Source organism: Octodon degus, unplaced genomic scaffold, assembly GCF_000260255.1.
Source record: "Octodon degus isolate 3935 unplaced genomic scaffold, OctDeg1.0 scaffold00179, whole genome shotgun sequence".
Classification (NCBI taxonomy): Eukaryota; Metazoa; Chordata; class Mammalia; order Rodentia; family Octodontidae; genus Octodon; species Octodon degus.
Window position 1 is genome coordinate 4,909,690 of NW_004524755.1, and position 26,342 is coordinate 4,936,031.

At 47.3% G+C, this 26,342-nt stretch overlaps 1 protein-coding gene across 1 annotated transcript in view; it reads right to left on the minus strand.

Annotated features, from left to right (window-relative positions):
- The window catches only part of Enpp2 (ectonucleotide pyrophosphatase/phosphodiesterase 2), a 79,479-nt gene that overhangs the window by 4,625 nt on the left and 48,512 nt on the right, over positions 1–26,342 (minus strand). Inside the window, exons 14-23 of the mRNA XM_012517448.2 lie at positions 21,878–21,909; positions 21,374–21,501; positions 18,325–18,412; positions 18,096–18,183; positions 16,967–17,139; positions 14,518–14,569; positions 5,907–6,043; positions 4,569–4,704; positions 3,961–4,038; positions 905–1,037 (exon numbers count right to left, since the gene is read on the minus strand). Coding sequence (XP_012372902.1) covers positions 905–1,037; positions 3,961–4,038; positions 4,569–4,704; positions 5,907–6,043; positions 14,518–14,569; positions 16,967–17,139; positions 18,096–18,183; positions 18,325–18,412; positions 21,374–21,501; positions 21,878–21,909 — 1,045 coding nt within the window. The remainder of the gene's footprint in view (positions 1–904; positions 1,038–3,960; positions 4,039–4,568; positions 4,705–5,906; positions 6,044–14,517; positions 14,570–16,966; positions 17,140–18,095; positions 18,184–18,324; positions 18,413–21,373; positions 21,502–21,877; positions 21,910–26,342) is intronic.

Here is a 26,342-nt window from a genome sequence, read left to right on the forward strand (position 1 = left end):
GATTCCAGGCCAGTAAGACAGCTTGATCTGAGAGCTGGGGACAGGAAGCGGAGAGGAGGCTGGAAGGATGAGAGCAAAAGTGAATAAAAGACTGAAGTGGGCCCCACACCACGGCGCAGGGCTCTCTGCTTAGGGCTTCGAGATACAGAGTGGCACCATGAGGCCCATGCGTCAGGAAGATGCCTTTCAGAGGTGTAGAAAATGGGCCAGAGCCAGGAGATCCTGCACTCAGGGCACCAACCGCCTTTCAAACTGCAGCGGGAACCTAAACTCATCTGCCAAACTGCTAAGAACCGAGCTCTAGTGACAGTCTTAGTGGTGTGACAAGTCTTTGTCCAGTCGAGCAATGTGCATTTTATTAGTCATCTTTTTTTGAATAGTGGTTTACTCTCTAAGTACATGTCTGCAAATTACAGTTCAGCCATCTCTTCGGTTCTGTGTGTTCTCTGATTGTTTCACGTATGTTGAAAATTAAAGGGCAACTTACTCTACATGGGCTGTGTGTGCGCTGCCTGAGGGGGTGCGTGCCTTCCGCATTTATCCCCAATAGCACCAAGGAGAGAGGCAGAAAGAATCATTCCTGAGAAGGTACACTGACTCAGAAATGTCCCCCAAGTCATGAGGGGAGGTGGAAAGTATCTTTTTATCAAATAATTATTGGGAAAATGTAGTTTGATATGTTTTCTTCATGGAATGGAAAATTATACTTACCATGAAATTCAAAACTCCATTCTAACCCCCAATCCTATATTTAATCAAAGACTTCAAGAAGTGAAGAATTTACAAAGAAATTTAAAGGAAAAAAGATGAAGAGATAGCAACCTTCCTCCAACACACGAATATTTTAAAAGCCTTGATGTCTTGGGATCTACACATCACACTCCAATGCGCATGAAACGCTTACTGCTTAATCTTGTCTTCCGTGTCGTGGAGGCCGTCATAATCATAGTCAAAAATTGGTCCACTTATCACATTAACTCCATTTCTTTCTGAGGCATATTTCTTCACTAATACTCTCTGGAAATAATTCCACACTCCTGTGCAAAGACAAAAATCAACTCTTAAAAAAAAAACAGCTCTCCATGAAAAATCTTGTTTCAGCCAGATTCTCTTAAAGATGCATGGTACAAGCCAAATGTTACAATCCCAGAGACAACAGGGCTTTTGTGACCTTGAAAGGACTCCACTTTGAAGCTTTATCTGAGTGGGTCACTTCTAACCCAGCCAGGGAGAGATCTGGAGCCAGGAGAGAGCACTAGGGGACCTTGGCCCGGTCCAATCAATCAGGGAGGCTTCCCAGGCGTGGCCACGGAGCTGCGGCCTGCGGGGTGGGCGAGCGGGTATTTCCCAGGCCAACAGAGGGCCAGAGCACGCCAGGCAGACAGGCTGAGCACAAGGAGCAGCACGGGGTTTCTAGCCACGGTGCAGAGGCCTTCCCTACTGTTCTTCCATTCCGAGCCCATCATAGCCCACTTCCTACATCTGCCTGCAGTCCTGCCCCTTGCTCAGAGCTGCAGCTGTGTCTCCCAGCCACTGTCTCATAAGCCACCCGGACACCTAACAGGCTCATCCCACGGAACGCTGCTCCATCAGATTCGGGATTACTCCTTCTAGTCCTGCCCACCCTGGGCCGTCCCAGTTAATGGCACACCTGCATGCCCAGATGTCCAGGACAAGGCCCAGGCTTTGGTCGTGACTTCATCCCATGCCCGTGGGACAGGCAGTGTCCATGTTGTCCCTGCATCAAACCAGCCACTCAGCTGTCACCACTGTCACTGCTTCCATCTCATGCTAAGCTCCTGTCACCCCTACTGCAGAACAGGAGCCACCATAGATGACGACTTCCTGGCTTCCCATGAGAAGCGCTTACCTTGGCCCATAGCCTGTGCCACCCTCATGTAGGAGGCAAATGGATTTTCTTGCACCATAAGTCAGATCACAACACATTCACACGTGTGTATACACACACACACAACTCACACATGCACACACATTTCTAATGTTCCACATGATTTTTTCACTGTAATTAAAACCTTCAGTCCACTGAGGGCCCTCACCACCTCTGGTTTTACTTCCTACCTCTCCCCACCTCCTGAGCAAGCCTTTCTTCTTGTCCTCCAGCCTGGCCAAACCTGGTCCAGCCCACGCTCTTACATTTGCTCCTCTTTTACCTAGGAAGTTCTTCTCCTGGCCTGGGGGTGTCTGCTTTTCCCTTGCTTTCAGCGGCACCGAGGTCTTCCTCACACACCCCAGCTCCAGGGTGTGTGAAGGCCAACCAGAGGCACAGGACAGGATGGGGGCAGAGGGAGAGAGGGGGAAAGAAGCCCAGCAGAGGGCAGGAGAGGCAGGCAAGCAGTGGACTCCCGGCCGAGTCCCACCCACCTCAGCTGCTCTGCCCAGAGGGGGGTTTGGGCTGCCCCACCTTCCTGCCCTGAGCACTTGGCCACCTTCCCCCAGTGCCCCCTGCTCCGGACCTTCTCCTACTCTACTTTGAACGAGACCAGCAGGGCAGCCCGCCAGAGACAAGCCTCCTAGATAATTATTTGTACTACAGAAGGATAGCAAGGCAGAAGATCAAATGTTAACTTAAGGGGAAGAAGGAGAGAGCAAGAGGAACAGAGACAACAATGACAACAGTCAGAAGGCCAAACCCACAGAAATGTGGCGAGTGAAAAACCATTCCCCCAGGAAAGAACAACAAGCTCTCTGTGAAAGCCTTTTCTACACCAGCCTCGGGGTGGTACCATGTGTTTGCTTTATTACTGTTTGGTCAGAAAATGCATCAACAAAGAGTAAAGAGATCCAGGAAACCCTGATTGGTGGCAATTAAATGAAGCTATATTGTGATAAATTGACTCACCAGGACATTAAATAAACATTTTTTTCCCTCTAAACCATGTGGACCATTTCACCAAGGTTGAGCTGGGAAGATTGAACTGTCACTGATAGCTGGGACTCACTTGTTCTGATCTGAGGCCTGTGCCCAGCCCTGAGAGCCCCATGTGACAGCCCAGGCCTCCCTACCACAGCAAGGTAGGGAGACATCCTTCCTTTTCTGACCTGTCCCACAACATACAGGTCTGTTCACCAAAAAGGGGGAAAAGCTATTCCATTATGCTTTCTCTGCCTTTGGATGGAAGGGTGGATGGATGGATGGATAGATTGATTTTTATTATGACAGACAGAAATGGATTATTTTGGTCACTGGAAAATTAGATAAATCTATAAACCATAGAGGTCATGCAACAAAAATCTCTTAATTTTACAAATGAAAGGGTGAGTGGCATTTTTATTATTACACAGACAATGGACTTGGTGTTTTGGACCAGAGCTTATTGTGCTTACACAACTTAGGAATTTCATAAAAATATTTATGACATATATAAATAAACAATGCATTCCAAGAGACCAAATAATAATTTGGCCTCACAGTCCTAAAGTCATCTAAAATTAATATGCTTATGAATCAGAAAACCCTTTTAGCTCTTACTGGACTTCAGCACTAACATTTGGGACACCGGAGCACCCCAAAGGAGAGAGGCAGTAGTGGCTTTTGTTAAAATGTTCAGTGACTCAGTACAGACGCTGTAATACAACAACCAGCCCCTAAGACCTAGTGCTGACCCTTTCTAACCATCGAAATTGTGAGCATGAAAATAGAAAGAACTGCAAGTCGGAACACAACACAAATACAGTCTAGCCCATCTTCCGCCACTCGTGACCCACTCATGACTTCTCGTGACGTCAGTGTCCTCATTATAAACAACATTCCCTCACAGCTGCAAATTTGGGGCCCCCTAATAGAGAATGTACATGAAAACACTTCAAAACATCCATCAGCTAAACACATGAAAGGTGTTAGTATTATTAAAATCAATATAGAGGTAGAAAAGGTAAGTGGTAAATTTAGAAATATTTATTTTCATAAGTCACAGTTTATTAGGTAAATATTGGACTTACGTTTAAAAGCAGGGTACATTGGCACCATATTGGTTACAAGGAATGCGTCGTATTTAGCTTCTGGTGAAGAGCTCAGATCTAAGCATTAGGAAAACAAACAGCATCCATGGCTTTAGCAGGATCTCCATGCACAGGAAAACAACTTCCAGCATGGTCCCAAGCATATGAATCACTGCTCGACTCTTGCATTTCTCCTCCAGGCAGTCTCCACCTCCCTCACTCTTCCCTTTCTTTCTATCAAACTCCAGAGTCCACCAAGCACGCTATGGAACAAGCCTGGGCCGCCCTTGTGCAACTCAGCTTTAGAAAGTGACCTCAAGAGAAGGAGAGAAGGAGAGCCAGCCCAGGGCTCCAAAGGAGCGACGGCTTGTGCACGTTTCTCTTTCAGATTCTCACCGAAGGGTCAGAAGAGGGACACAGGAGATTTCCTTGCACTTTAGACTTGGAGAACTGGATTTTAGAAAGCTGGCCATTTGGGGCCAATTTTGGAAAAATCTCATCGAAGTGCCCTTCTTGAAGAAAACCCAGGCCACTGACCACCTGCTGAACCACATCTCTCCCCCCAAATGCCCAGAACAACACCAGCAAGCAGACACTTGGTGACTTACAGGGCGGGAAGAGGAATCCGTAGGACATCTGCTTGTCATTTTTGTAGGCCAGGCAGTTCTGACTGAAACCTGGAGAGACCCGCACATCCGGGCGTACGCAGCCACTCAGGTGCTCGGGGATGGCAGAGACCTCGGCCTGCGTGGGGGCAGAGGCAGTTAGTGACCCCAGTGCAGAAGCCAGCACACTGAGGGGACAGGGATGTGTGGCCGCCAGCTTGCTCTGTCCTGTGCAGCCCTGCTGTTTGCATTATGGCTCCTGATCTGAGTCATTTTTAAAATCCTATTTCTTTATAGCAAAATTCTTGTAAAGTCTTTTTTTTTTTTTTTTTTTTTTTTTTTTCCAGAACCGGGGATTGAACTCAGGTCCTTGCGCTTGCCAAGGAAGCACTTATTCCACTGAGCCATCTTCCCGGCTCCTCTTGCAAAGTCTTGAGTAAAACAATTTATAAAGCAGAACTTGCACAGCTGAAATAAAAAGATACACAAAATAAAAAGTTCTACAAAAGAGCACTTAAAAGCCAGCACTCCTAAAATTAAACATGCCCTTGCACTCTCAGCGTGCATATGTGTGTGTGCTCTGTCTATAAATATGTAGAAAACAAACAAGAGTCTACCCGTGTATACACAGCACAGATGAACAGGGAGCTCTACGGGGCCGCAGAAGTACTTTATTTATATTCAGAAATTAAAAACATACCTCAATTGCAAATAAATTTTCTAATTCTTTACATACAGCTACATGGCTCAGCTCCACCACACTGCAACTTCAATGCCAAACTCTGACTAAAACAAGACAGGTGCTAGTGCCTGGGACGCTTGCGGGCAGGGACACACCAGAATTCCCCACACTTCCCACTACATCTTGCTGACAACCGAAAACTGCTCTAACAATGAAGTCTACTAGAGAAAATAAGCACCCAAGTTTAGTGGCACACCCCTGTAGCCCCAGCACTCAGGAGGCTGAGGCAGGAGGCTCACCGTGAGTTCAAGGTCAGCCTGGACTCCACAGTGAGGACCAGGCCAGCCTGAACTACAGAGGGAGACCATGTCTTAAACAAATAAATAAACAAATGGTAGCTTCAGTAACTATCCTGTAATTTAAGCAAAATATAAAAATGAGAAGAATTAGTGCTGTCTTCCATATTTAAGACATTACCACAGCACTATTGAAACACCAAATTAATGCTCTAAATAGCTCGTAATAGACCCAACAGTGAATTTGTTCAATCAGGAAACATGAACATTTATTTTCTAAGATAAATTCTGTTAATTCAGTCACAGAACTGCAGTAAGAACTATCATAAAATGAAGACTATAAAACCCAATTTTCTGAACAACCTGCTTGGAAATGGTGTAGGAAGTCCAGAGAGGCATCAGGAAAAGCTCACTGTAGCCGCTTTCGAAGTCAGTGTGGTATAAGATGTCGTATCTGGTCCGGTACAGCACCGCAGGTCGTCCGTAGAGGAGATGTCTCTCTAGAAGAGAAAAGCAATAGCAAGGAATTGTGTTCAGTGCGCAGTGAATTTCACATCGAGTGTTGAAGCAGCCCTGGAGGCATCAAGCTGTCTGACCCTTTGCCAGCTCACTCCTCCTAGCAGCGCCTTCTCCTTACCTGGATCAGGTGCCGCTCTAGCGCTTGGGAGGTACATCCAGCCCCACAAGCACAGGCCCGCTGGCAGCTATCCGAGCTGCGTTATAAATGTCATGCTTACACTAGTGCTCTTTAGGGTAAAGAAATTTAAATCTGTATAGAAAGGAGACAGATAGCGAAGTGTGGGATGACTGTGCTGAAAGAAAGACGATGGGATGGCGTTTCCGAGGAATGAAGTCACCTGACCCTCGGGGAGCTGCGTGGTGACGAAATTAGGAAGCCTCCCTCTTACCATTATTTGCAAGTAGCCACTTAGGTAAGCAGCACCTCAGCCTACAAAGCAAGCCGTAAGCAAGTGGCTCTGTTATGTGGAGCGCAACTCTTTAGGCAGGAGCTTGGAGGAGCACACACGGATAAAGTAAGTGGGCACTCGGCAGGGCCCTGGCATCCAGAGCAGAGAGGTCCGTCTTTACAGAAGAACTTGCTTAAGACCCCTGAATGCAGAGCCAGATCTGCAGTGGGAAGTTCTCCTTTTGGGAAAGATTTTAGAGGCCTAAAATCTCACTCTTAGGAAGAGTCTGCACACCTTCATTTCAGAATAAACTACAACTTCCATTGGTTCTTGGAATCTGGGATGCCTATAGACCGAAACATTTAGAGATTGAGGTTCAGGCAATTCGGGGTCTCTTAAGTGATAAAAAAATCTTTGAAAATTATCTTTTTATTGGAAAAAAAAAACAGTTCTGGCAATTATTTATTAAAGTATGTATACATGGCGCTTTTATTAAGATGTTATCATTCTCTGAAAGCAACGGAGAAGACCTGCATAGGTCACTTTGCAAGAGCCTCCCGTGTAGAACTGCGGGTCTAGGCAGCCCAGCCAGCAACATTACAAGCCTGCCTGCTGGGTGCGGCCTCCTCGCCACTGCTGTGGGTGCAGCAGCTTTGCTCAAGCTGCCAAATTTGGAGGCCTACCCCAAAGAATCAGAATGTAGCGCAACAGCATGAAACAAGTCAAACCTAAGAAACACGAGAAGCAGAATGTAGCAGGACAACATGAAACAAGTCAAACCTAAGAAACACGAGAAGCAGAGCGTACTTACCGTGGCGCTGAAGGCAGTCAAGCAACCTAGACCCTCCAACTCGAACAAAACTTTTTCTAGGTTCAAACCTTCCACTCAAGTTTTCCTTGTGGCTGCCTCTGAACTTCCTGGCTTCAGCAGGAAGCAGAAGTAACAGAATTCCTTGAGAAGCTCTTCTCTTGGCATCTCGGGCTTACTGAGCACAGTTCTCCAAATGCAAACTACAGCCGCCCAGCACACAGAAGCAAAACTGGCAACATGCTTTCGCTGTAAAGCCCTCCTTAAAGCAGCCACCAAGCAACAACGTGAGCATCCGCAGTCTCCCCTGGCTCTGCCCTTCTGTCCACGGGGCTGATTTATGGACAACACCCTTCTCACCATCCTTGCTGGCAGCTCGCTCCCATTCTACATTCTTTTCTCTCCACCAGCAATAACCTTTCTGGTCTTCTCCACCAATTCTACCACTTCTCTTTTTCCCCAGTTCATCCATGAGCACAGCCTTCCCACCAAACATTTACTGGGAGCTCTTTGTGCCAGGCTTTGAGCTGCAGGATGGAGAGGGTGAGCCAGGTGGACGAGACAGAGCCCTAACCCTCACAGCGCTTGCACTTCGATGGGAAAGACGGACATGGTGCCGATAACCACGGCACAACGGGGTCTGCTTCCACCAGAGCTGTCTGTGGGGCATGATGGCACGCAGTATGACCACTGTCACAAGTGGGTTGAGAAGACACCAATGGTGTCCTTTGCAGCACAAAAGAAATTAAGGCAGGGTGACAATACGTCCCAGCTTATGCCCATGGCCCTGGCATAACTGTTAATAATATTCATTTCATTCTCTAAGTGCATGACAAATAATATGCTCACAGAATCTGGCCACTGTGGAAGATGCCTGAGGAAGACAGGGACAAGAAGCACAAGGCTGCCAGGACATCTTCAAATTCGTTCTCTTCTGAAGTCTCCCCAGGACAACTCCTCCATCTCTACTGCTCTGTGGATATTGACTCGGTTCACTTCAGAACTTTGGGCTTTGACTTTCAAACTATTGACACAACTGCAGTTTTTGGAACAGAGCCGGAGCACAACTATATATTATTATCTCATTTGCTTTTATTCCACCTTTATTGGGCATAGGAAAAAATACAGTAGTTTTGACAACCTCCTAAGATGAACCAAGATCCCCAACTGACCCTCTCCTCCCACCCAGAATTTTTTTAAAACCACCTGGTGTTACTAGTTTCATCCAAACAAGAAGTAATCTTTGCAGCGAGATACACACGTTTTAAGGTCCAGCATCAAAATTTAGATTTTACTTCTTCAGTTTACCAAGTATCAAAGAATCACGGCTCCTCTGCCATAGCCTGACTCCAGGAGTCTATACGACCTCCTGGGTGGGCCACACGGTGCACTGGTGTTTAGAAGAAACTCCTACTCAGGCCAAACGCTATTCTGAAACCTCCGTCTTTACACGTGTTAGGGACTTTATCGCAAAACCCAGCCGGAGCCCTCCGTTTTGGGAGCATGTTCCTATCATTTCTTTTTTTATGTTTTCCTCCAGTAAATGACTCGGTCTTAGTAACGAGAGTGCCCACAGCTTTTAGTATTCACCTTTTAAGTCCTTCCAAAACCCTCCACACAATAACCGTGCGGTTGCGGGCGCAGGGATGTTCAGTACGTGGACACACTGGGACGGCCATCGTCAGGTTGGCGTGATCGGAGTGTTTGCACTCAACCACGTAGCGCATTTTGGTGTTGGGAACGTTTAATGTCCTACTAGCTATTTTAAAGTATTTACTCAATTTTTGTCAGCTGTCGTCGCCCTACTGTGCAGCAGGACAGTAGACACCAATCCCCCTTTCCCTGCCACTGCGCCCAGGCCCACAAGCCCTGCCCTGTCCTGGGAGCTGTGCGGGTCGGGCCCGCTCTCACAGGGTTCCGGACAGCGCTCCTTCCACGCCCTCGGCCTGTTTACGGTGCAGTCTCCGGCACTCCACTCCATGCCAAGGTTCTCCTCCAAATACCACACTTGGCAAGGTCCTGGGAGGCCAATCTTTTTAAGTGGTGTGGACTCCACCGGCACTTACTCCTTCTGTCTTCCAAAGCTGGGTCACATGGACTCAAGTGTGTATTTCTTTTCCCTCCTCAGCTTCCTGATTCATATTCCCAGATTGGTGGGCTGACTGGGAGCCACACGAAAAATCTCTCCTTTTCTTGTTTTTGTTATTTTTTTTAAACATTCACCCCCACAATAATATGTTTTTACACTGTACCACAAAACCTCTACACAAGACCGTGCCTTTTCCTGTGTCCTTTCTCCTTCTTTGCCTTGCAAGTGCTTATTACATGCAGCCATGTCTCCCTCCTCCAGAGATCCATAGTCCTCCGTTAGTGCCTCAGTTGTTTTCACCTTAACCCTTAAAACATGACCCTTCGTTCATCTACTTGCTAAATCCTACACAGAAGCCCAACTATGCTGACGGGGACTTTATCCATGTTACCACACCTTGTCCTCCACCTCCTGATCACATAATAACTACTTCATAGATACTTGCAGCCAAGTCAGTCAGTTCTTTATCAAAAAATAAAAATATTGGGCTGGTGTCTACATAGGCCATGCCTGACGTAATCCTGAGATAGACTCAGGATAGATAGTTCCACGTTATGATCAAAGAAATGGAGCTTTATGGCTTGTACAACATAACTCAGCCGCATAGCAGCACCTACACGAGGTCTCCAACCTTCTGGCACATTATTATTTTCCTCAGTCACTTGGGCAGACTCCCCTTGGATACTGTATGCACGCTCACCCTACTGGAGGACATCAGAAGGGAAGTCCAGCTACTTCTGAGTAATGCCTATGAACACACCAGCAGTAATCTCTAATGAAGATAAACAGTTTGGAGCAAGCCACTTAGGATTCCAGAAACAACTTCCAAACCCCGATGTGACCTGGCATTCTCTCTTGACAGTCTCTCTTTAGGCCAACACTCAGCATAGGAAGCATTTTCAGGGAGATCACACAGGCTTAAGCAGCACACAGTCTTACAGCCAATCTCAGCTCAGCTTGACAGCTCTGTAATTCCATAATGTAAGCCCATAAAGTCTTCTGTCTTCCTGAAGCACTGGACTGTTCGAAATAAAATATATAAAGCACCAAACTCAGTCACCACTCAACGTGGTGCTTGTAGGGGTTTAATAAAGGATACACGCTTTACTTCAGTGTCTACAATGAATATTGATAAGCAAGAATTATCAAAATTTTGTGTCCATCATGAAATTTATCATAACTCCTATAAATTGCATACAATATACTGCGTATGTGTGTGTATGTTGATCCATTCCAGCTTTCCCCAAAATTATTCACAGACACACACAGAAAGAAACATGAGGATATGTCTTTCCTTCTAACAAGACTAAAGTCTCCAAAGAAACAGGAAAAAATAAGAAACATTTCAGAATGGAAAACAGCGAGCTAGTCTCTGTCTAACTGTATTCAGGAATCTGCTTCAAAGTTAGCAAGAATTAATAATGACTAGAAATCATCATTTCTACCCAAACTAACTTTTTATCATGTGTGGGAAAAAGGTAACCATATACAGGTGGTGCAATGATTTTTAAATCCTGTTCACAAAAGATAACCCTTGGGGGGCTGGAGAGATAGCTCAGCAGAATAAGCGCTTGCCTGGCAAGTACAAGGGCTCAATGTTCCACCAAAAAAATTAAAAAATATAAATAAATAAAAAAGAAGAACCCTGAGTGCTAACTCAAGGAGTCACACATTTTCATAGCAGTGTAAATAGAGAAAAGACTATCAGGAAAATAAATTGTTCACTTATTCTGACAGTGAAAATGATACCTGGCTTTCCTGCCAGAAATGTCTGCTATGAGAGATTTTAAGTTTTTCATTTCAGCCAGGCCTGGTGGCACACACTGCTCATGCCAGCGCTAGGGCAGAGGGTTGTGGGGAGTTTAGGGCCAGCCCAAACTGAATGGTGAGACCTTGTCTCAACAAACAAAAAGGGGTGCGGGTGGCTCAGGGGCAGAGAACTTGCTGGGCTCATGCACGGCCTGCTTTCCATCTCTAGAACCACACACAAAAATTACATTCCATTCATTCGCCCATTGCTTCAGTGTCACAAGAAAACAAATTCTCGTCCCACGGTAATTGTCAAGAGATTAGTAGCGCATGGACCCCACAAACAGCAACTATCACGCAATTAAGGCCCAGAATTTACCATCTCTCTAGAAATGTTCTGATTTTAACAAGCATTGTAGATCACTGTTTTTTGAAGATGACACTTTTCTCCCTCTTCATTCAAGTATTTACGGTAAAATAGTGCCTAAGATTAACTTACCATCTTTTTTTTAACCTCAAATGCTCCCCAGGTCGTTTTGCTGCTGGTCTGTGCCAGCTTTTGCACCTGTGCTTCCTCTGGGCCTCTTAGGACATTTACGGGCTCTGACGCAAAAACATTCATACCTGCGCTTATTCTGCGCTTACGTTGAAAAACATCAATTATCTACATCTGTGCTTTAAACAATGAATAAAAATCATACACCTTTATATTTGTATAAAAATTTAATTTTTTAAATGCTTTATAAGCATCAGCATATATCCCAGCATATGCAGAAAGGGGAAACAATTCCTCTGAACCTAACACACCTGCACACGCACAGCAACCCGTGCTCACGCAGCTCTGCCCCGTGGAGCAAGCAGAGCACGCTGCGCGGGAGGTTGGGGTTCACCGTGCAGGACACACCCCAAGACCTGAAAGGACTGAGACTGAGACATACTGCTCCACTCCTGAAGAAATGACAGAGAGATTCCCTGCGGGAGGCGAGAGACTAGACCCAAAGACAGAGAGACAAATAGAACAAAGGATATTAATATCTAGACACATTCCAGAATCTAAACACAAAAATGTTTTGCATATTATAATGCAATGAGGGGCCAGGAAGATAGCTCAGTGGTCTAAGAGCCTGCCCAGTAAGCACAAGAACCCAGGTTCGATCCCTGAACCACATGCTGTGCTGGCCCTGAACCAAGCCAGCCAGGGAAACTGGGTGTGGTGGTGCACGCCTGTAATCCCAGCGCTGGGAAGGCTGAGACAGGAGGATCACTATGAGTCTGAGCTGCGTAGTGAGACTCTGAACCAAATAAATAAATATATGATAAAAATATAATGCAATGATATGGAATTATTGCTCCTTCCTTCAGTATTTTAAATCTGTCTCGTAGCTGCAAAGGCTGTGCCTAGCCCACAAGCACACCAAGGGTGTGTGCTCTATGTGTCTCCCCTGTCATTCCACAGCACCATTTTGAACCTATGGGTGAGAAACCATCAGCACAGGAAGAGCCTCTGAGAAACCAGAGCCAGCCCAGGGCTCGCACTCAACAAATGCTGAAGGAAACTACAGGGCTCTCTTTTCATGACAATACATGGCATGAAGCTTCAGGGGTATTTGAAGAAAGACCTAAGTCCGGGAGTCACGCCTGCTGCTACCTTTCCTTCTGAGTCTAGGACTGAGTCTGTCACACAGCCACCAGGCAGCAGCAGATGCAGGCAGGCTCTTTTCTCAGAAATGTCTTAGGACCACCGGCAGAGTTTAAATCAGCAAAACCATGGGAGTCCATCAAATGTGATAATTATAGTTTCATCAGCAACTTTCAGACTAGAAACATTTTGTATTTCTTTGTTGACAGTTTGGAACTCACGTCATGTGACCTCCTGGACCCCCCTGACCCAGCAACACCCCAGCCTCCTTATTTATAATGACCCTGCGGAGCCGCCAGAGCACAGGCTCTGCACACTGCAAACCCCGGCGGAGCGCGCGCTCAGCTTCCACAGCGCAGTCCTGCCTTTAAAAGTGCGTTTATCCAGTGGAATGTCAGAGTCTGCGTGCTCTGTGATCGAGCGGAAAAAGAAGAGGCTGTGGCTACAGAAAAGGAAGGGAGAGGCAGGTTCTTGTTTGTTTCCTCGACTTGGTTTACTCAGATTGGAAATGGTGCACATGGTACCCAGAGCCACACGTGCGCTGCCGACCGGCTGGGTGGGGGCGACCGCGCACTGCTTTCCTGCGTGGCTCGAGCGTGGCTGCCTGTGCAGTGCGCTCCCAGCCCTTCCCCGTGGCCCGTCTACTAGCGGAGCCAGTCCAGCCCTCTCCACCCTCTTACATTTTCTTCTAAAGTCCTGGAACTTCAAAATCAGAGGAAGAACGTGCATCGTAGCTTCTGCTGTCGTTCCTAGTTATTTTCTGCCACACCCATTGCCTTGCGACTTGCAGGGCAGAGCCCTGGTGGGAACAACACACTTCCCTACAGCACCGCTAGCCCATGCCTGACTGTGGCTGGTGCCCGGAAAGGGAAGGACGCATACCCCAGAAAGCCAAAGCCCCGAGCTCCGTTTCCAGGCTCTGTGCTCTCACGGGCAGGCCTGTCCCAGACATCGACAGCTCTTTCAGGCCACATTCCAGGCTAAGGAGGGCGCACGGGGCAGAGCCACACGTAGCTTAAGTCTGCTCACAAAAATGTGAGCAGGACTTGTGTCTTTTGAGGGACAAATTGCTTAGCCTTTTTTTAATCTGTCATGTCAAAATTCTGCCAAAAATTGCTAACAAACTATTATTATCCTTGTATGTAAAACAGAATACTAGAGCTCACAAGGAGCCTTTAAGGTGAGGTGTGTACCTGTGCCAACTCCCCAGCAGGAATTTATTCATTATGGATCACAAACATCTCTTAATCAAAATATTTTTTAATGAGCCCTTATGTAAAGAAGGAATTCTGACTTGCGTCCTCCGTCTTTCTCACCTCTGCAACACCAACTCTCAGTCTCCAGGGAGGTAGTTTCATTCAGTGTTTGGATTAGTGTATGTTCATGTTATATAGTAAGTATATTCATCCTGGAGAGTCGGTACATGTATGTACACATCTGGTCCTTTTCTTTACAGCTGGGACCACCATTCTCTCTGCAGGAGTAACCACTGGCATCTTAAAACATGACCCAGCAGATGTGCAACAGGTCACCTATCTTTCTGAGGGCTTAGAAGCTGTTGAACAGAGCAAAACAGTGACTCGAATTCTCTCATTCAGCTGTCAACCTGCACGGTAGAATAAATGCACACCCTTTGCCAGATGGGTGAAAGTGGCACTTTGTAATACAAAGATGAAGTGTTCAAAGGTTATGTGAACACTATAAAGTAAATAGAAGGTGCTCCATTTTTAAAAAACTAGAAAACAACATTTATCTAATCATTGCCCCGAACAATCCCTTACCTTCGGTAGACGCTTTGGTATGAAGGCGCGTGTTGAGTTCATCCAATTTGTTCTTCACATGCGAAAACCAAGAAAGGAGACAAGAAAGAAAATCGGAAATGTTATTTCTTTCCTGCATCCTACTTAGCATTCTGCTAATTTTGTTTTTAAAACAACACCCACTGGTTTCCTTGCCTTGGTTTACTCAGATTGGAAATGGCGCTGGGTCATGTGTTAAGATGCCAGCTGACCTTTGTTTCAGTACCAGGGATCGAACTCTAGACCTTGCACTTGCCAGGCAGGCGCTTATGCTACTGAGCTATCTATCTCCCTAACCCGTGTCTTCTTTAACTTCTCTGTTGTTCAGTTTCTTTTCCTTAAGCCTGTGGATAAGCACTGTACCAACTTCTCACAATGGTAATGATGGCTGCATATAATAACCACTACACACAAAATAACTTATGTATATGTAATGCAGTAGTTCCTATTGATCCCGAGGTATGCTAAATAACTTCCACCCTACAAAAGTAATACCTCAACAGTCTAAAAGCCAGTGTCTCAGCTACTCCCCCCAGTGTTGTCTGACACATGTGTATAGAAAAGACTTTACAGCAACGGCTATAACAGCACTGTTGGTTAAGAATGAACATCTGGAAATCACCAATGTTCTCAAACAGGAACATGGAGAAAGTCAGCATGGCACACTTAGGCAACTCAATATAATTTAAAATGAGTGAGCTAACATTTCATGATATGCATAAATCTCTCTAAAAACACATCATGAATAAAATAACTGTCTGATTCCTGTCACATAATGCATAATGTATAAAATGCAAAACCATACCGTAGTATATTTAGGAACCATACTCCAAGTCACCTCACATTTTATTTGAAAGATGCATACAGAGAGGAAAGTGGTACCGAGGCCCGCAGAGGAGCCGCACACACTGTATCCTGAGTCCCAGTTAACTCTGATAGGAAGGAAGAAGGCCCAGAAGGAGGCGCTCACATCCACTAGCCTCTGATGCTCTCTCCTCCTTACAAGCTGGGTCCTGGGCTGCACTGCACTAGTCTTGCTTCTGTATGCCTGACAGTGTGCTTTTTGTGTTGTTTTTGTTTTTAAGGAAAGAAAAGTAACCTTTTGGAGAAACCCACAGGAAAAAATAAAAACAAACCAGAATGCCTCTAAAATAACTTCAGATAAGACATTCAAAAGGCTGCTCTCTCTCCAGAGAAGGTAACTCAGAATGCAAGCTGCAGCTAGCAGACCACGCTGCACTTTCGAACCTGCTTCCCAAGAGAACTTCCTGCTGGCTCTGGCCACTTGCCTCACCCCTCTGAGACCCAGCATTGCCTCCCTCGTAATAATTCACCTGTGTGGTTCTTAGTGGCAGCCAAAGCAAGACAGGGATAAAAAAGGAAGAAGGGCAAAAGGATTCCTCCAGTGCTAAGCTGGCCTCAGGTCTCAGACTCCCAGGAGTCCAGGAGGGTGAAAGGGGCAGGGCAGGGAGACTGTGCAACAAGAGAACTGTTTTCTGTTTGCTAGGGCATAACAGAAAAATCCCACATATATCTATAGTAACAAAACTACACCACATACACATGCACAGCATCACCCAGCTCAGGGTAGCAGCGCTGGATAACCCCTGCCAGTAGCAGCACTGACTGGCAGCTATAAATGTCCCTGACCCACTATTCAATGCACAACTATTTCTCAGTGCTGGAATCTGGTATCCAAACCCTTGCATCGTGCTTGCTAGGGGCTCGCTGCAATGACACCACTCCCTGCATGCACCCCTCCCCACCCTGCTCCATGTCCTCGGGAGCAGGCCCCGGAGCCGCACCCAAGAGCACACTCTGGCTCCATGTTCAGCTTCACCACAGGTCACATCTGCAGGGGAGCAGAGGAGAGAGGCGAGCTACTGTCCCCACCCCTTCTCTGCCAGGTCGTAGTGCACTAGCTGCCGTCACCTTCCAAATACAATCTCCCTTCCTCTCCATGAGATGCCCTGCTGGCCCCAAGCTCAGCTCCTCACAGACCCCACCCACCCGGCACAGCCTTTGTGACTTCGGCTCTCATCAAATGCAGCGGAAACAGCCTTCCAAAAGAGTCTTTGAAAGTCGCACCTGCACTGCCACCTGTTCACTGTGAGGACCAGGACTGACAGCCCTGCTATCCATGAGCCAATGAAAGAAAGAGCTCGGGCTGGGAGCTGGAGCTCCACAACTCAGAACTCCTCCACCCTTCCCTCCCTCCGCCTCTGCTACCCAACGTGATTCTTCCAACCTCAACTTGAAACAGAAAGACTAAAATTTTAGGTTTTGCCACCAAGCCAGCCTGTGACTGCATTTCAGATGGCGGCAATATAAATCATTTCACCATCACAGGAAGTTCTAGGGACAGTGCTACTCCACACCCCTCCAGCTCCTCCAAGAGAGAGACAAAGATCATTTCTACCTTTGGTTCTACCTTATCATCACAGGTGCAGCCCAGGTCGAAGTCCGACTGCAGGTACATGACCCCCGGGTAGTTCGGCCTGGTGACCTCCTCAGGCATCACTGGCCGGAAGGTATTGCTGCGCAGCAGGTGATTCAAGCTTCCGTGGGTTCCATTGTTAGGAGCAGGTTTTAATCCCAGGAGATCTGAAGCAAAGCAAATGAGTCACAAGCTTCTTCTGTGTTTGTGATAAGTTACAATGAGGGTCAAAAGCTTTCCCCTCCCAGGGGTCTGTAAAGGCCAAACACAAATCAGAATCACACAAGCCCAAACTGAGACGGCCACCCCATTCAGGTTTCACCAGGAGCAGAGAGAGAAATTTCCCAAGTCAAGCAGCGGGGGAACAGGGCCTGCCAATGCCATCAGCAATGATCGATCCGCATCACTGTCCTTCCCTGGGACTTTTTAAACCCAAATTTTGAAACGAGACCGTAACCAGTAAATACGCACAAGCCTGCCCGCTCATGCCCTCCTCAGAAGGTGTGCACAAGAGGAGGCTTTGGCCACATGCCTCACAGCACCGGGCTGATTTCACAGCAAGCGATCTGCTGCCAGGCTGGCACCCAGGACAGCACCTAAGCTGAGACGGGGCAGGGGCAGCCAGCCACCAGGATGGCAAGAGCGCCCGGGAGCTGGGACTCGAAGGCTCCCCCTCTGACCACCAGACCAGCACTCCCTGGCCAAATAGGAAAGCTGTCCTCATTCAGCAGCTAGAAGCTCAAGGAAGAAAAATAATTAGAAGCACATAAATAGCTGGCCTGGGGGCAAGCCGGCAAGGTTTTAGCTGGGCTGCAGCAAGAGAGGTGTGGGAGAAGGCTCTGTGGGGAGCTCTTGCTCCAGCGGGGCTCTGACCAGTGGTGTCAGACTCTGATGCTCTGTTGGGGCAGCCAAGGCTGCCAACACCAACACCATGAAAGCTCCCGGTGAGGCGACTGTCGATGGAGACAAGGTAGCCTTAGAAGAGGATGCTACTCCTCCTCTGAATCAAGGGGGAGAGGAGGTGGTCTAAAAAGAGACACCTCCTTTCTTTCTCTGATGTCGAAGGAGTCAGTGTATGAACTAAAGATTAGCTCACCAGGTTTGATTGAAATAAGTGACTTACCACACATGACGTTGTAAAGTTCGATGTTTTCAAATGGGGGCACTTTAGTCTTGTATTTAAATGATGGGCCATAACCTACAAAAACAGTCTTGCAAAAGGAAAGAAAACACGAAAGCAATTAGCCACCACCGAGATTCAGGGCCAGCCCTTCCTCTATATGAAAACCACCCACCGCTCCCTTGTGACAGTCACCAAGAGGCAGCACCCCTCCCTGGCTCCGTGACCATACCTGCATGCTGTTGACCTTGTTATCAAATCCATGGTCCCCCTGGAAAAAACACTTCCCCACAGGTTTCTTAGAGGCGTCCAAAGATTTCCTGCTTGAAACAATGATAGGGTCAGTCAGTGTTTCTCCTGAAATCACTCCGATAAAGAGCCAGTTTCAGGGTGCAAAAAGGGTGTCTGAGAAGGAGTTTTTGAAAGACGATTTGTCTCCTTTAACAAATAACAGGGACCCTCCGTGGGCCATACTGTGTCCCTCACTTCGAGACCGTGAGGCTTTCAACTGTGGGCCTTCACTCACCTGCTGCTGCTGCCCCTCCCCACACCGCCCCTAGGCTCAGGGTCAATCAATGAACGCAGGTCTGTGTGCTACGAAAACATTCCTGCATGAATTTCCCATCTTCACAATCCAACTAGAGGAAACTTCTAGTGAGCACTACACTGAATAGGAGTGGGGCTAGTGGAGATCTTTGACTTATTCCTGACTTCAGAGGGAAAGCTAGTGTGTGGGCAGAGCTAGGGAGACTGCTCAGCAGTCTAAGCACCCGCCTGGCAAGCACAGTGACCCGGGTTGGATCCCCAGTACTGCACGCCCCAGGACCCCAGGCGTACTATGTAGGCCAGCAAAGCCCAGCATGGTGGTGCTCGCCTGTAATCCCCCCACTAGGCAGGCTGAGACAGGATTACTATGAGTCTGAACTGCGTAGCAAGACTCTGTACCAACTAAATAAATAAATGAATAAATACTTTTTCTTAATGTTTTTTTTCTTTCTGTATTTAGGACAGGGTCTACAGGGTCCCACTACATAGATCGGACTTGTAGTGATTCTCCTGTTTTCAGCCTCCCAAGTGCTGGGATTATAGGCGCGCACCACCACACCCAGTCCCGATTGCTGTCTCAGCATGCCCCATGGGTAGGGCTGGCAGGGCACACCAGAAATCGAGCCCCAGCCACTGCGCTCTATTTAAGCAGGCGCTTTAATCCGCTGAGCTGTCAGGCTAGCCCTTTAAATATTTTAAAAGAAAATATGATGTTGGCAGTAGCTTTGTCATAAATGCCTTTGTCAGATTGAGATAATCTATACTTATTTGCTCCAGGGGTTCTATCACGAGTAGATGTGAGATTTTGTCAAAGGCTTTCTCTACATCGGCTGAGATGACCCTGTGATGTCTGTTTTTACTTCTGCTTATATGGAGAATCACATTTACTGATTCACATATGCTGGACCCTCTTTGCACCTAGGGAACAAAGAAGCCCTTCTGGTCATGATGGATGCCTGATGTGCCAGTGACTGGCTGAATTCTGATGGCCAGTGTAGTAAAATACCTAACAAAATCCTGGTCTCACTTAATACTATCTCTGCTGAGAAGTATAAAATGGAAATGCCCAGCCACTAAGACTGAGAGTGATGGTGCAGGCCTGTAATCCCAATGCCAGGGAGGCTGAAAACAGAAGGATTACTATAAGTCCGAGCTGCATAGTGAGACCCTGTACCACATACATTAAAAAAAAACAATACTTAGAAAATGGAAATGCTGTTCATTTGATAGTCCCTCTTATGACAGGAAGACTCTTTCATAAATTTCCTATGGCTCTTTCCCCAAAAATGTTTGTATTTGTTAATGTAAGTATTGCCTCCGGGCCTGCAGGTACAGGGCACTAGCGTAAAGTGCAGGGCAAGGGGACATCTAACAAATGCACAAGGAGTTCCCAGAGCATGAGGTGATGACATGCATGCAGATTACAGCTCAGGAATGCCAGAGGTAGGCTCAAAACTTTGCTGCTGATTAACATGCCCAACTTTGGTCTAGACTGCCATTGTTTTTCTCTGAACTTCTGCTCAGCTCTGTGTTGTCCTCATATCAACCTACCACCTGCATCAAGCGTCTCTCTCTTCCCAGATGCCCCACACATAATGTGACCTTCAGGGGCCCTGGGCAGCCAGGACACTGTGCGCACAGCCAGTGGTCTTCCTATGAGAACTCCTGGTGTCTGTTCCATGTGGTATCGGTTACTTCTGGTCTCTATGTGTCTCCTCTCATGGCCCCATGTACATAACTCTAGCTCTACTCCCTTTGCAATGGCAGTAGCATGTGTCTGTGCTTGTCACTTGCATCTTCCTGAGAGTTCACTCTGATATCTCTCCCTAAGGGACCAACTTTATCTTCTCTCCCTTGTGAACTCATCGGAGAACCGAGCTAGAGCACACGTCATACCTCCTCAATCATGGCTGCAGATTCACAACTCTTCCTTAGGAAGAATACTGAGCCAAGAGTGCATGCAAAAGAGCTGTGCCTAGGTGTGTGTGAAAATGGGTGACTTTTACTGCTCAGTCTTTAATCCTATCAAGAGCCTAAGACACGCCTTCTGCTCACTTCCAAAGCAAAGGATGTTGTATTTGAGGCAAGAGGGTCTGCGCAGTTCAAAAGAATGTAAACATTGAAAATACCCAAAGCGGGGGCCTGGCCCTAGCTCAGGCCTTTAAGTGGCTGCTTCCACAAAGCTGTCAGCCTCAGGTTGCTGGAGTTCGAACCTCACACCTCTCCCGCTGGCCAAAAGTGCCCTGAAGGCATTCGAGGAACAAAAAAAAAAAAAAAAGAAAGAAAATACCCAAAGCAATGTAAAACATGTGTACAATAACAGAGCTCTTAAAATGAATTCTTCTTGAAGTCCTCCGTGAACATCGCTATAGACAAAGTCATAGCAATGCAAGTCACATCAACCAAAACCAAATCAGCCCAGTGCGCTATGGGGCAGTCCCAGCTGTATTTTTAACTTGTTCAAGTAACAAAAATAGAAGTTACAACGTCAATTCAAAAAAGCAAATTCACACATGGATACACTGGCAGACTACAAAGGGACACCAGGCTATGGACACTGGTAACGAAGGAATGCGCAGTCACGGCACAAAGGACTCCTCCAGGACACAGGACCTTTGGAAGCTGTGAGAGTGCCACCTGAGATCTCCTTTCTGATGGCCAGGAACCTTAAATTATTTCCAGTTGCCAAAAAGAGGCTTTAAGATGAGCACCGGGGAAGCCAGTCCCCAGGTTACCTCGCCACGTGCCATCTGCGGTCCACCAGCAAGTGGATGTCCTCGATCCTCCTGTTGTTGGCGTAGTGCAGGCGTTTGGGAAGGTGCTGCTTCAGGTAAGGTTTGAAGTGCTGGTCTGGTTTTTTACACTGCAATAGAAAGGAAAGTCAGTCTTCACACGGAATGTCTTCCACAACAAGTCCTAAATATTCCATCCCTTCAAATTTGAAGGCACTTGTAAGCCAAACGAAAAAGGATCAGTGAGTAACTAGAATCTATTTTCCCCTATCAAATAACATGTGCTAAAATCCTGTAAATTCAATGAGGTTGAGATAGCTTTACCCAGGACGAAGTTGGCTCTTGGGGAGTGAGAGATTCTTGACAAACTCTTGCCTGGCGAGCCTGGGCCCAAGAGCAATGCCAACCCCAAGGCTCCTCCCGCCCACAGGGGAGGTGAACACAGAGCATGAGGGGGAGCCAAGGCCCGGCTAGCAGGGCACAGGCCCAGAGACTGGCAACACTCACCGTGAGATTGGCGATGATGACCTTAGGGTCGTCTGCGGAAAGAGAAGGAGGAAGATCTCAAAGACAAGGTCATCGTCACTGAGAGAAGTCCTTGTGCAGCAATGCAGCAAGAGACTCCAGTCTAAAGCCCTGTGATTGGCCTTAATGTGTGGCTTTCATTGTATAGGGGGGTCGAGGCTCATGTTTCAGAAAGTGAAATCCAGCGGTGCAAGTGTGACACAACCCAGGACAAACTTCCCTGCTAGGTCAAGGTCTCCTCCTCTGAAAAGGGATTCCTGCTTCCCAGCCCAGGACTGCCAGGTGCAGGACTCTGCAGGCCCCTGGCTGGTCTTGCTGAAACACGAACTTCATTTATTTGCACTTCAACGTGGAAAACTGGGCTGGGCATTGGGGGCTCTTGCTGGGACTTCCTACTTGTCTACACACCTTACCCAGGCCACCATCCACTGTAAGATGAGGCTTCAGGCAACATTTATGCACCCGTGGAGCACTCCTCTGCCGCACAGAAGGGTAAACCTGAGGCACTCGTTGGAAACGGATGCATCTTGGAGCCATCAAATTAAGTGAAATAACTCAGATACCCAAGCTTCAAAAGCACGTGGTCTCTCTAATATGAGAAACCCAAAGCATAAATAGGGAGCAAAATCCAAAACAGCCACCAGGAAAGGGAGCCAGATCTTTTGAAAATGGGAAAAGGAGCAAGAGATGGAGGGGGATGGGCAACGGATATGAAAAGAATGACAGTGTGGGACGCCCCACGAACAACATGACCAGGGCGCGCTCCAAACAGGGACTCATAAAAAATGTTTTTAATTAATGTATTTAAATATAAACAAGGTGAATGTATAAGGCCACTGAGTTATGTTTGCAGAGGCTTTCCTGGTAATCTCCAGGGCCTGGTCACATAGGCGGCTGCTCCTTCCTCGCCACAGGGGGCACAGGCATCTCACTGGTGCTTAGTCCCAGCAAACAAAGGTTACTCCAGTCAGTGCTCTGACCTAGCTATGTAAATGACGGCTGTGTAGAAGCACCATTACATTATCTGCAGGTCTGCTTTGCAGGGGACTGTGGGGAGAAAGAGGAGATTGTAGGTTGCTTGGACTTTATTTTGTTTTCAAAAGCTTCTTCAGTCTATCATTAAAGAATCGGCAGCGTTCTGAAGTCCCAGCAGTCTGGTCGGCCCTCTAGGCAGCAGAGCTGTGGTGCCCAGGCCAGCTCTGTCGCTCGCTGCTGCGCCACAAGAAGCTCTTAAGACTCCTTTGCAGGAAACATTCCTAAGCATCTGCTTCACGTGCAGAAAATGTGCAACACCTTGCAGCATAAGGCAACTGCACTTTTTTTTTTTTTTTTTGGTGGAACCGGGGATTGAACTCAGGCCCTTGCATTTGCCAGGGAAGCACTTATTCCACTGAGCCATCTCCCCGGCCCCAAGGCAACTGCACTTCGCAGCCTCCCTTCAGACTCTCAGCTCTAAAGCTATGAAATCTCGAGTTAAGATGCAAACTCCACACTACTGCAGTGGGGTCAAGCTTCTGCTGTATCTTTCCATGGAAAGGAAGTGACAGCAGGAACAGCAGTGGATCAGCTGACTGCACGCACCCACAGCCTGTCTAGAAGAGCTCTGGAGGCCATCTGTCTCCTCCAAGCCTCACGAAGCCCGGGCACTTCACAGGCAGGGAGCTGCGCCCAGGAAGGACAGGACAGGACAGACAGGACAGGATGTGCCAAGCCACCAGAGAGCAGCTGGGCTTTGCACCTCAGTGCTCGCTGGCCTTATAAACCTCAGTCCTCACAGGGACCCACCGCAGTCAGCTTGTGCTCTTCCACGGTGAAGAGCAAAACACAGCACGGAGCAATCCTGTGCTCAGCTGGGTCCCTGTGCTCAGAGAACCTGTAGGAAACAACAAATGGCTGTGTCCATGTTTGGGACCCCATATGAAGGTCCCCGTCTTTCCTTGCTCACTGTCCTCAAGGGCATGGACACAAATCACATTGTCTGGGTTCAAATCTCAGCTCTGACACTTACGAATCATCCCTCTGCAAGCCACTCCCTTTACCCCACTCTGACATTTGACCTTTGGCATCTATACAGAGGGGACAGAAATACACACCACACAGGACCGCCGGTGTGTCAAACACGACTGTGCACATTTGCAGTTGAACTAGCAATGTGAGGAGACAGAACAGCTGTGGCTGGCACATCCACAGCTCCAGCGGCACGCTCACCCCAAGCTAAGGTGACTTAGATGGACTCTCTCCTTCTGTCTCCCCTAGATCCCACTCTACAGTTCAGGAGGCCAAAACGCAGAGTGCTTACACAGCTTCACCCTGCCCACCAGGCAGAGCTGGGCTTGGAACCTGGATACCTGGCTGCTGTCTTCACCACCCCCCTTCTACTGTGTGCCCTAAGATAAAATCCCACATGGAGCCAGGGCTGGGGCTCATGGTACAGCATTTGGTCAGTGTGAGAGAGGCTCTGAACTCTGTCCCCAGCACTATGGGAAGGAGAAGGAAGGAGAAAGAAGTCTGAGGAGGGAGAGGAAGAGGAAGAAAAGGAAGAGAAAGCAGGAAAGGTAGAAGAGAAAAAGAAATCCCATATGGAAGTACTTTGTAGGGCGCCCAACTCTACATTATTGGTAGCTGTTATTTCACAGGCTCCCAGCTTTTATTCCATTAAAAAAACCTCCCTGCCACACTTAAGGATGTCAGAAAAACCTCTCAAAATAGGCAGACTCTCTTGCCTAAGCCTAAAAGGCAAATCCTACAATCAAAGGTATCCTAAGGACCTGCTCCCAGCTAGTGACCACCACTTTTCTCAGGGAGCAGAGAGGAGCCGCAGGGGACTGGGCAGGGCAGGAAGCAGTGCAGGGCACATCGCTGCTGTGTTTCTTTTACAAAGCTGCCTGCAGCCAGCCTTGGACCCCTTCCCACTGGCCTTGACACAGGAATGTAATTTGGGAAAATTCTAACTTTCCAAAAGCTTTAAGCTTGGTATCAATGGTTTCTTATTTCCAAAGCTAAAAACTTTAAAGGAATGGTTTCTTTGCCAAAGCGTATTATCTCAAATAGAACAACAGATTTCTCAAAACCAAGGTAGATGGCATCTTTCAAAACCCTTAGCACAAATCAATTCATGTCAGTGGCATATCCCAACTTGAAAGTATAAATCTAAAGTGACAAGATTACTCCTGTTTGTTTCTACTGTCTCAGAACACCTGCCAGCCCCCTTCCCAGGTTTCCTTCCTGGATTCTACCAATCATTTGGACAAAGAGGAAAAACCTTTCCACAAAGCTTCTGGGAACTGTCAGGATCCAAATGGTTCCTCTGTTGGATCCTGTTTTAGAATCTTGTTGTCCCACCAAAGGGTTTCTTAAAAAAGAAACCTCCTTTTTTTTGTGGAACCGGGGATTGAACTCAGATCCTTGCATTTGCCATCAAGCGCTTATCCTACTGAGCCATCTCCCCGGCCCCGAAAGCTCCTCTTATAAACACAAGTTTACAGTTATAAACATGCCCCAAATTAAGTGCAATTTCCACATGATGAAAACAAGGGCGACTATTTGTATCACCCTGCTCTACCAGGTAATATACATTGGTCAATTTTCACAAAGACCTGGTGAGATACACAGTGCCGTTATCATCCCCACTTTTCAGATGACAAAACGGAGGCTCAGCATTCAAATGACCGACTCCAGGTTCTTTGGCTAAGTGGTGCAAGAGCTGAGCTTTTGCTTCAATCATCCGTGTTCGTAGGACATCATGATCACATCTGCGGGGAGCTGGTGTGCGCACAGCGCACATCTTCATTCCTGGCTCCTTCCCTCTCCTTCATTCCGTCATTTGGTCCCTTCCTTTCTGCAAAGACTCTGTCTTCCTGCTTCCTATTATCTAGCTTTGATTTTGCTCTTTAACTCACTTATGGTAGGTTATGGCCCTAGTAAGAATTGCTGAATTATTATGGTGGTCATCCAACATGGCTGAAGCCCTTAAACAACAGCTCATCTTCCCAGAGACCACCTCCCCGCTTCTGCTCCAACTCAGCCCAGGATGCAGTTTCCTTTCACCTTTCCCACCACCTCAGGGAAGGCCCCAGTCAGCTCCTCAGGTCTATCTAAACTTCCCCCTCAAGCCCCACCCCTGGCAAAGGCCATAAAAGCCTCAGCCCCCTTTGCTCCAATCCAGAGAATTCCTTATCTTCCCCAATTCTCTCCGTGTCCTCTAAGATAATAAAGTCCCTTTTCCTTTATAATAAAGCCCCTTTCCCTTTTCCTTCTGCATGTTTCTCTGCTGTGACACCGTTAAAACCTACCAATTTATAGTTTGAATTTCTCCTGTAAGAGAAACCCTGCAGTATTTAAGCTTGTGTGTCTGATTTATTTCATGGAGCATTATGGTCTCGAGGTGCATCCAGTGTTCCTCCAAGTGAATCAATTTTGTCTTTCTTTTTGGCAGAATAGTGTTCCC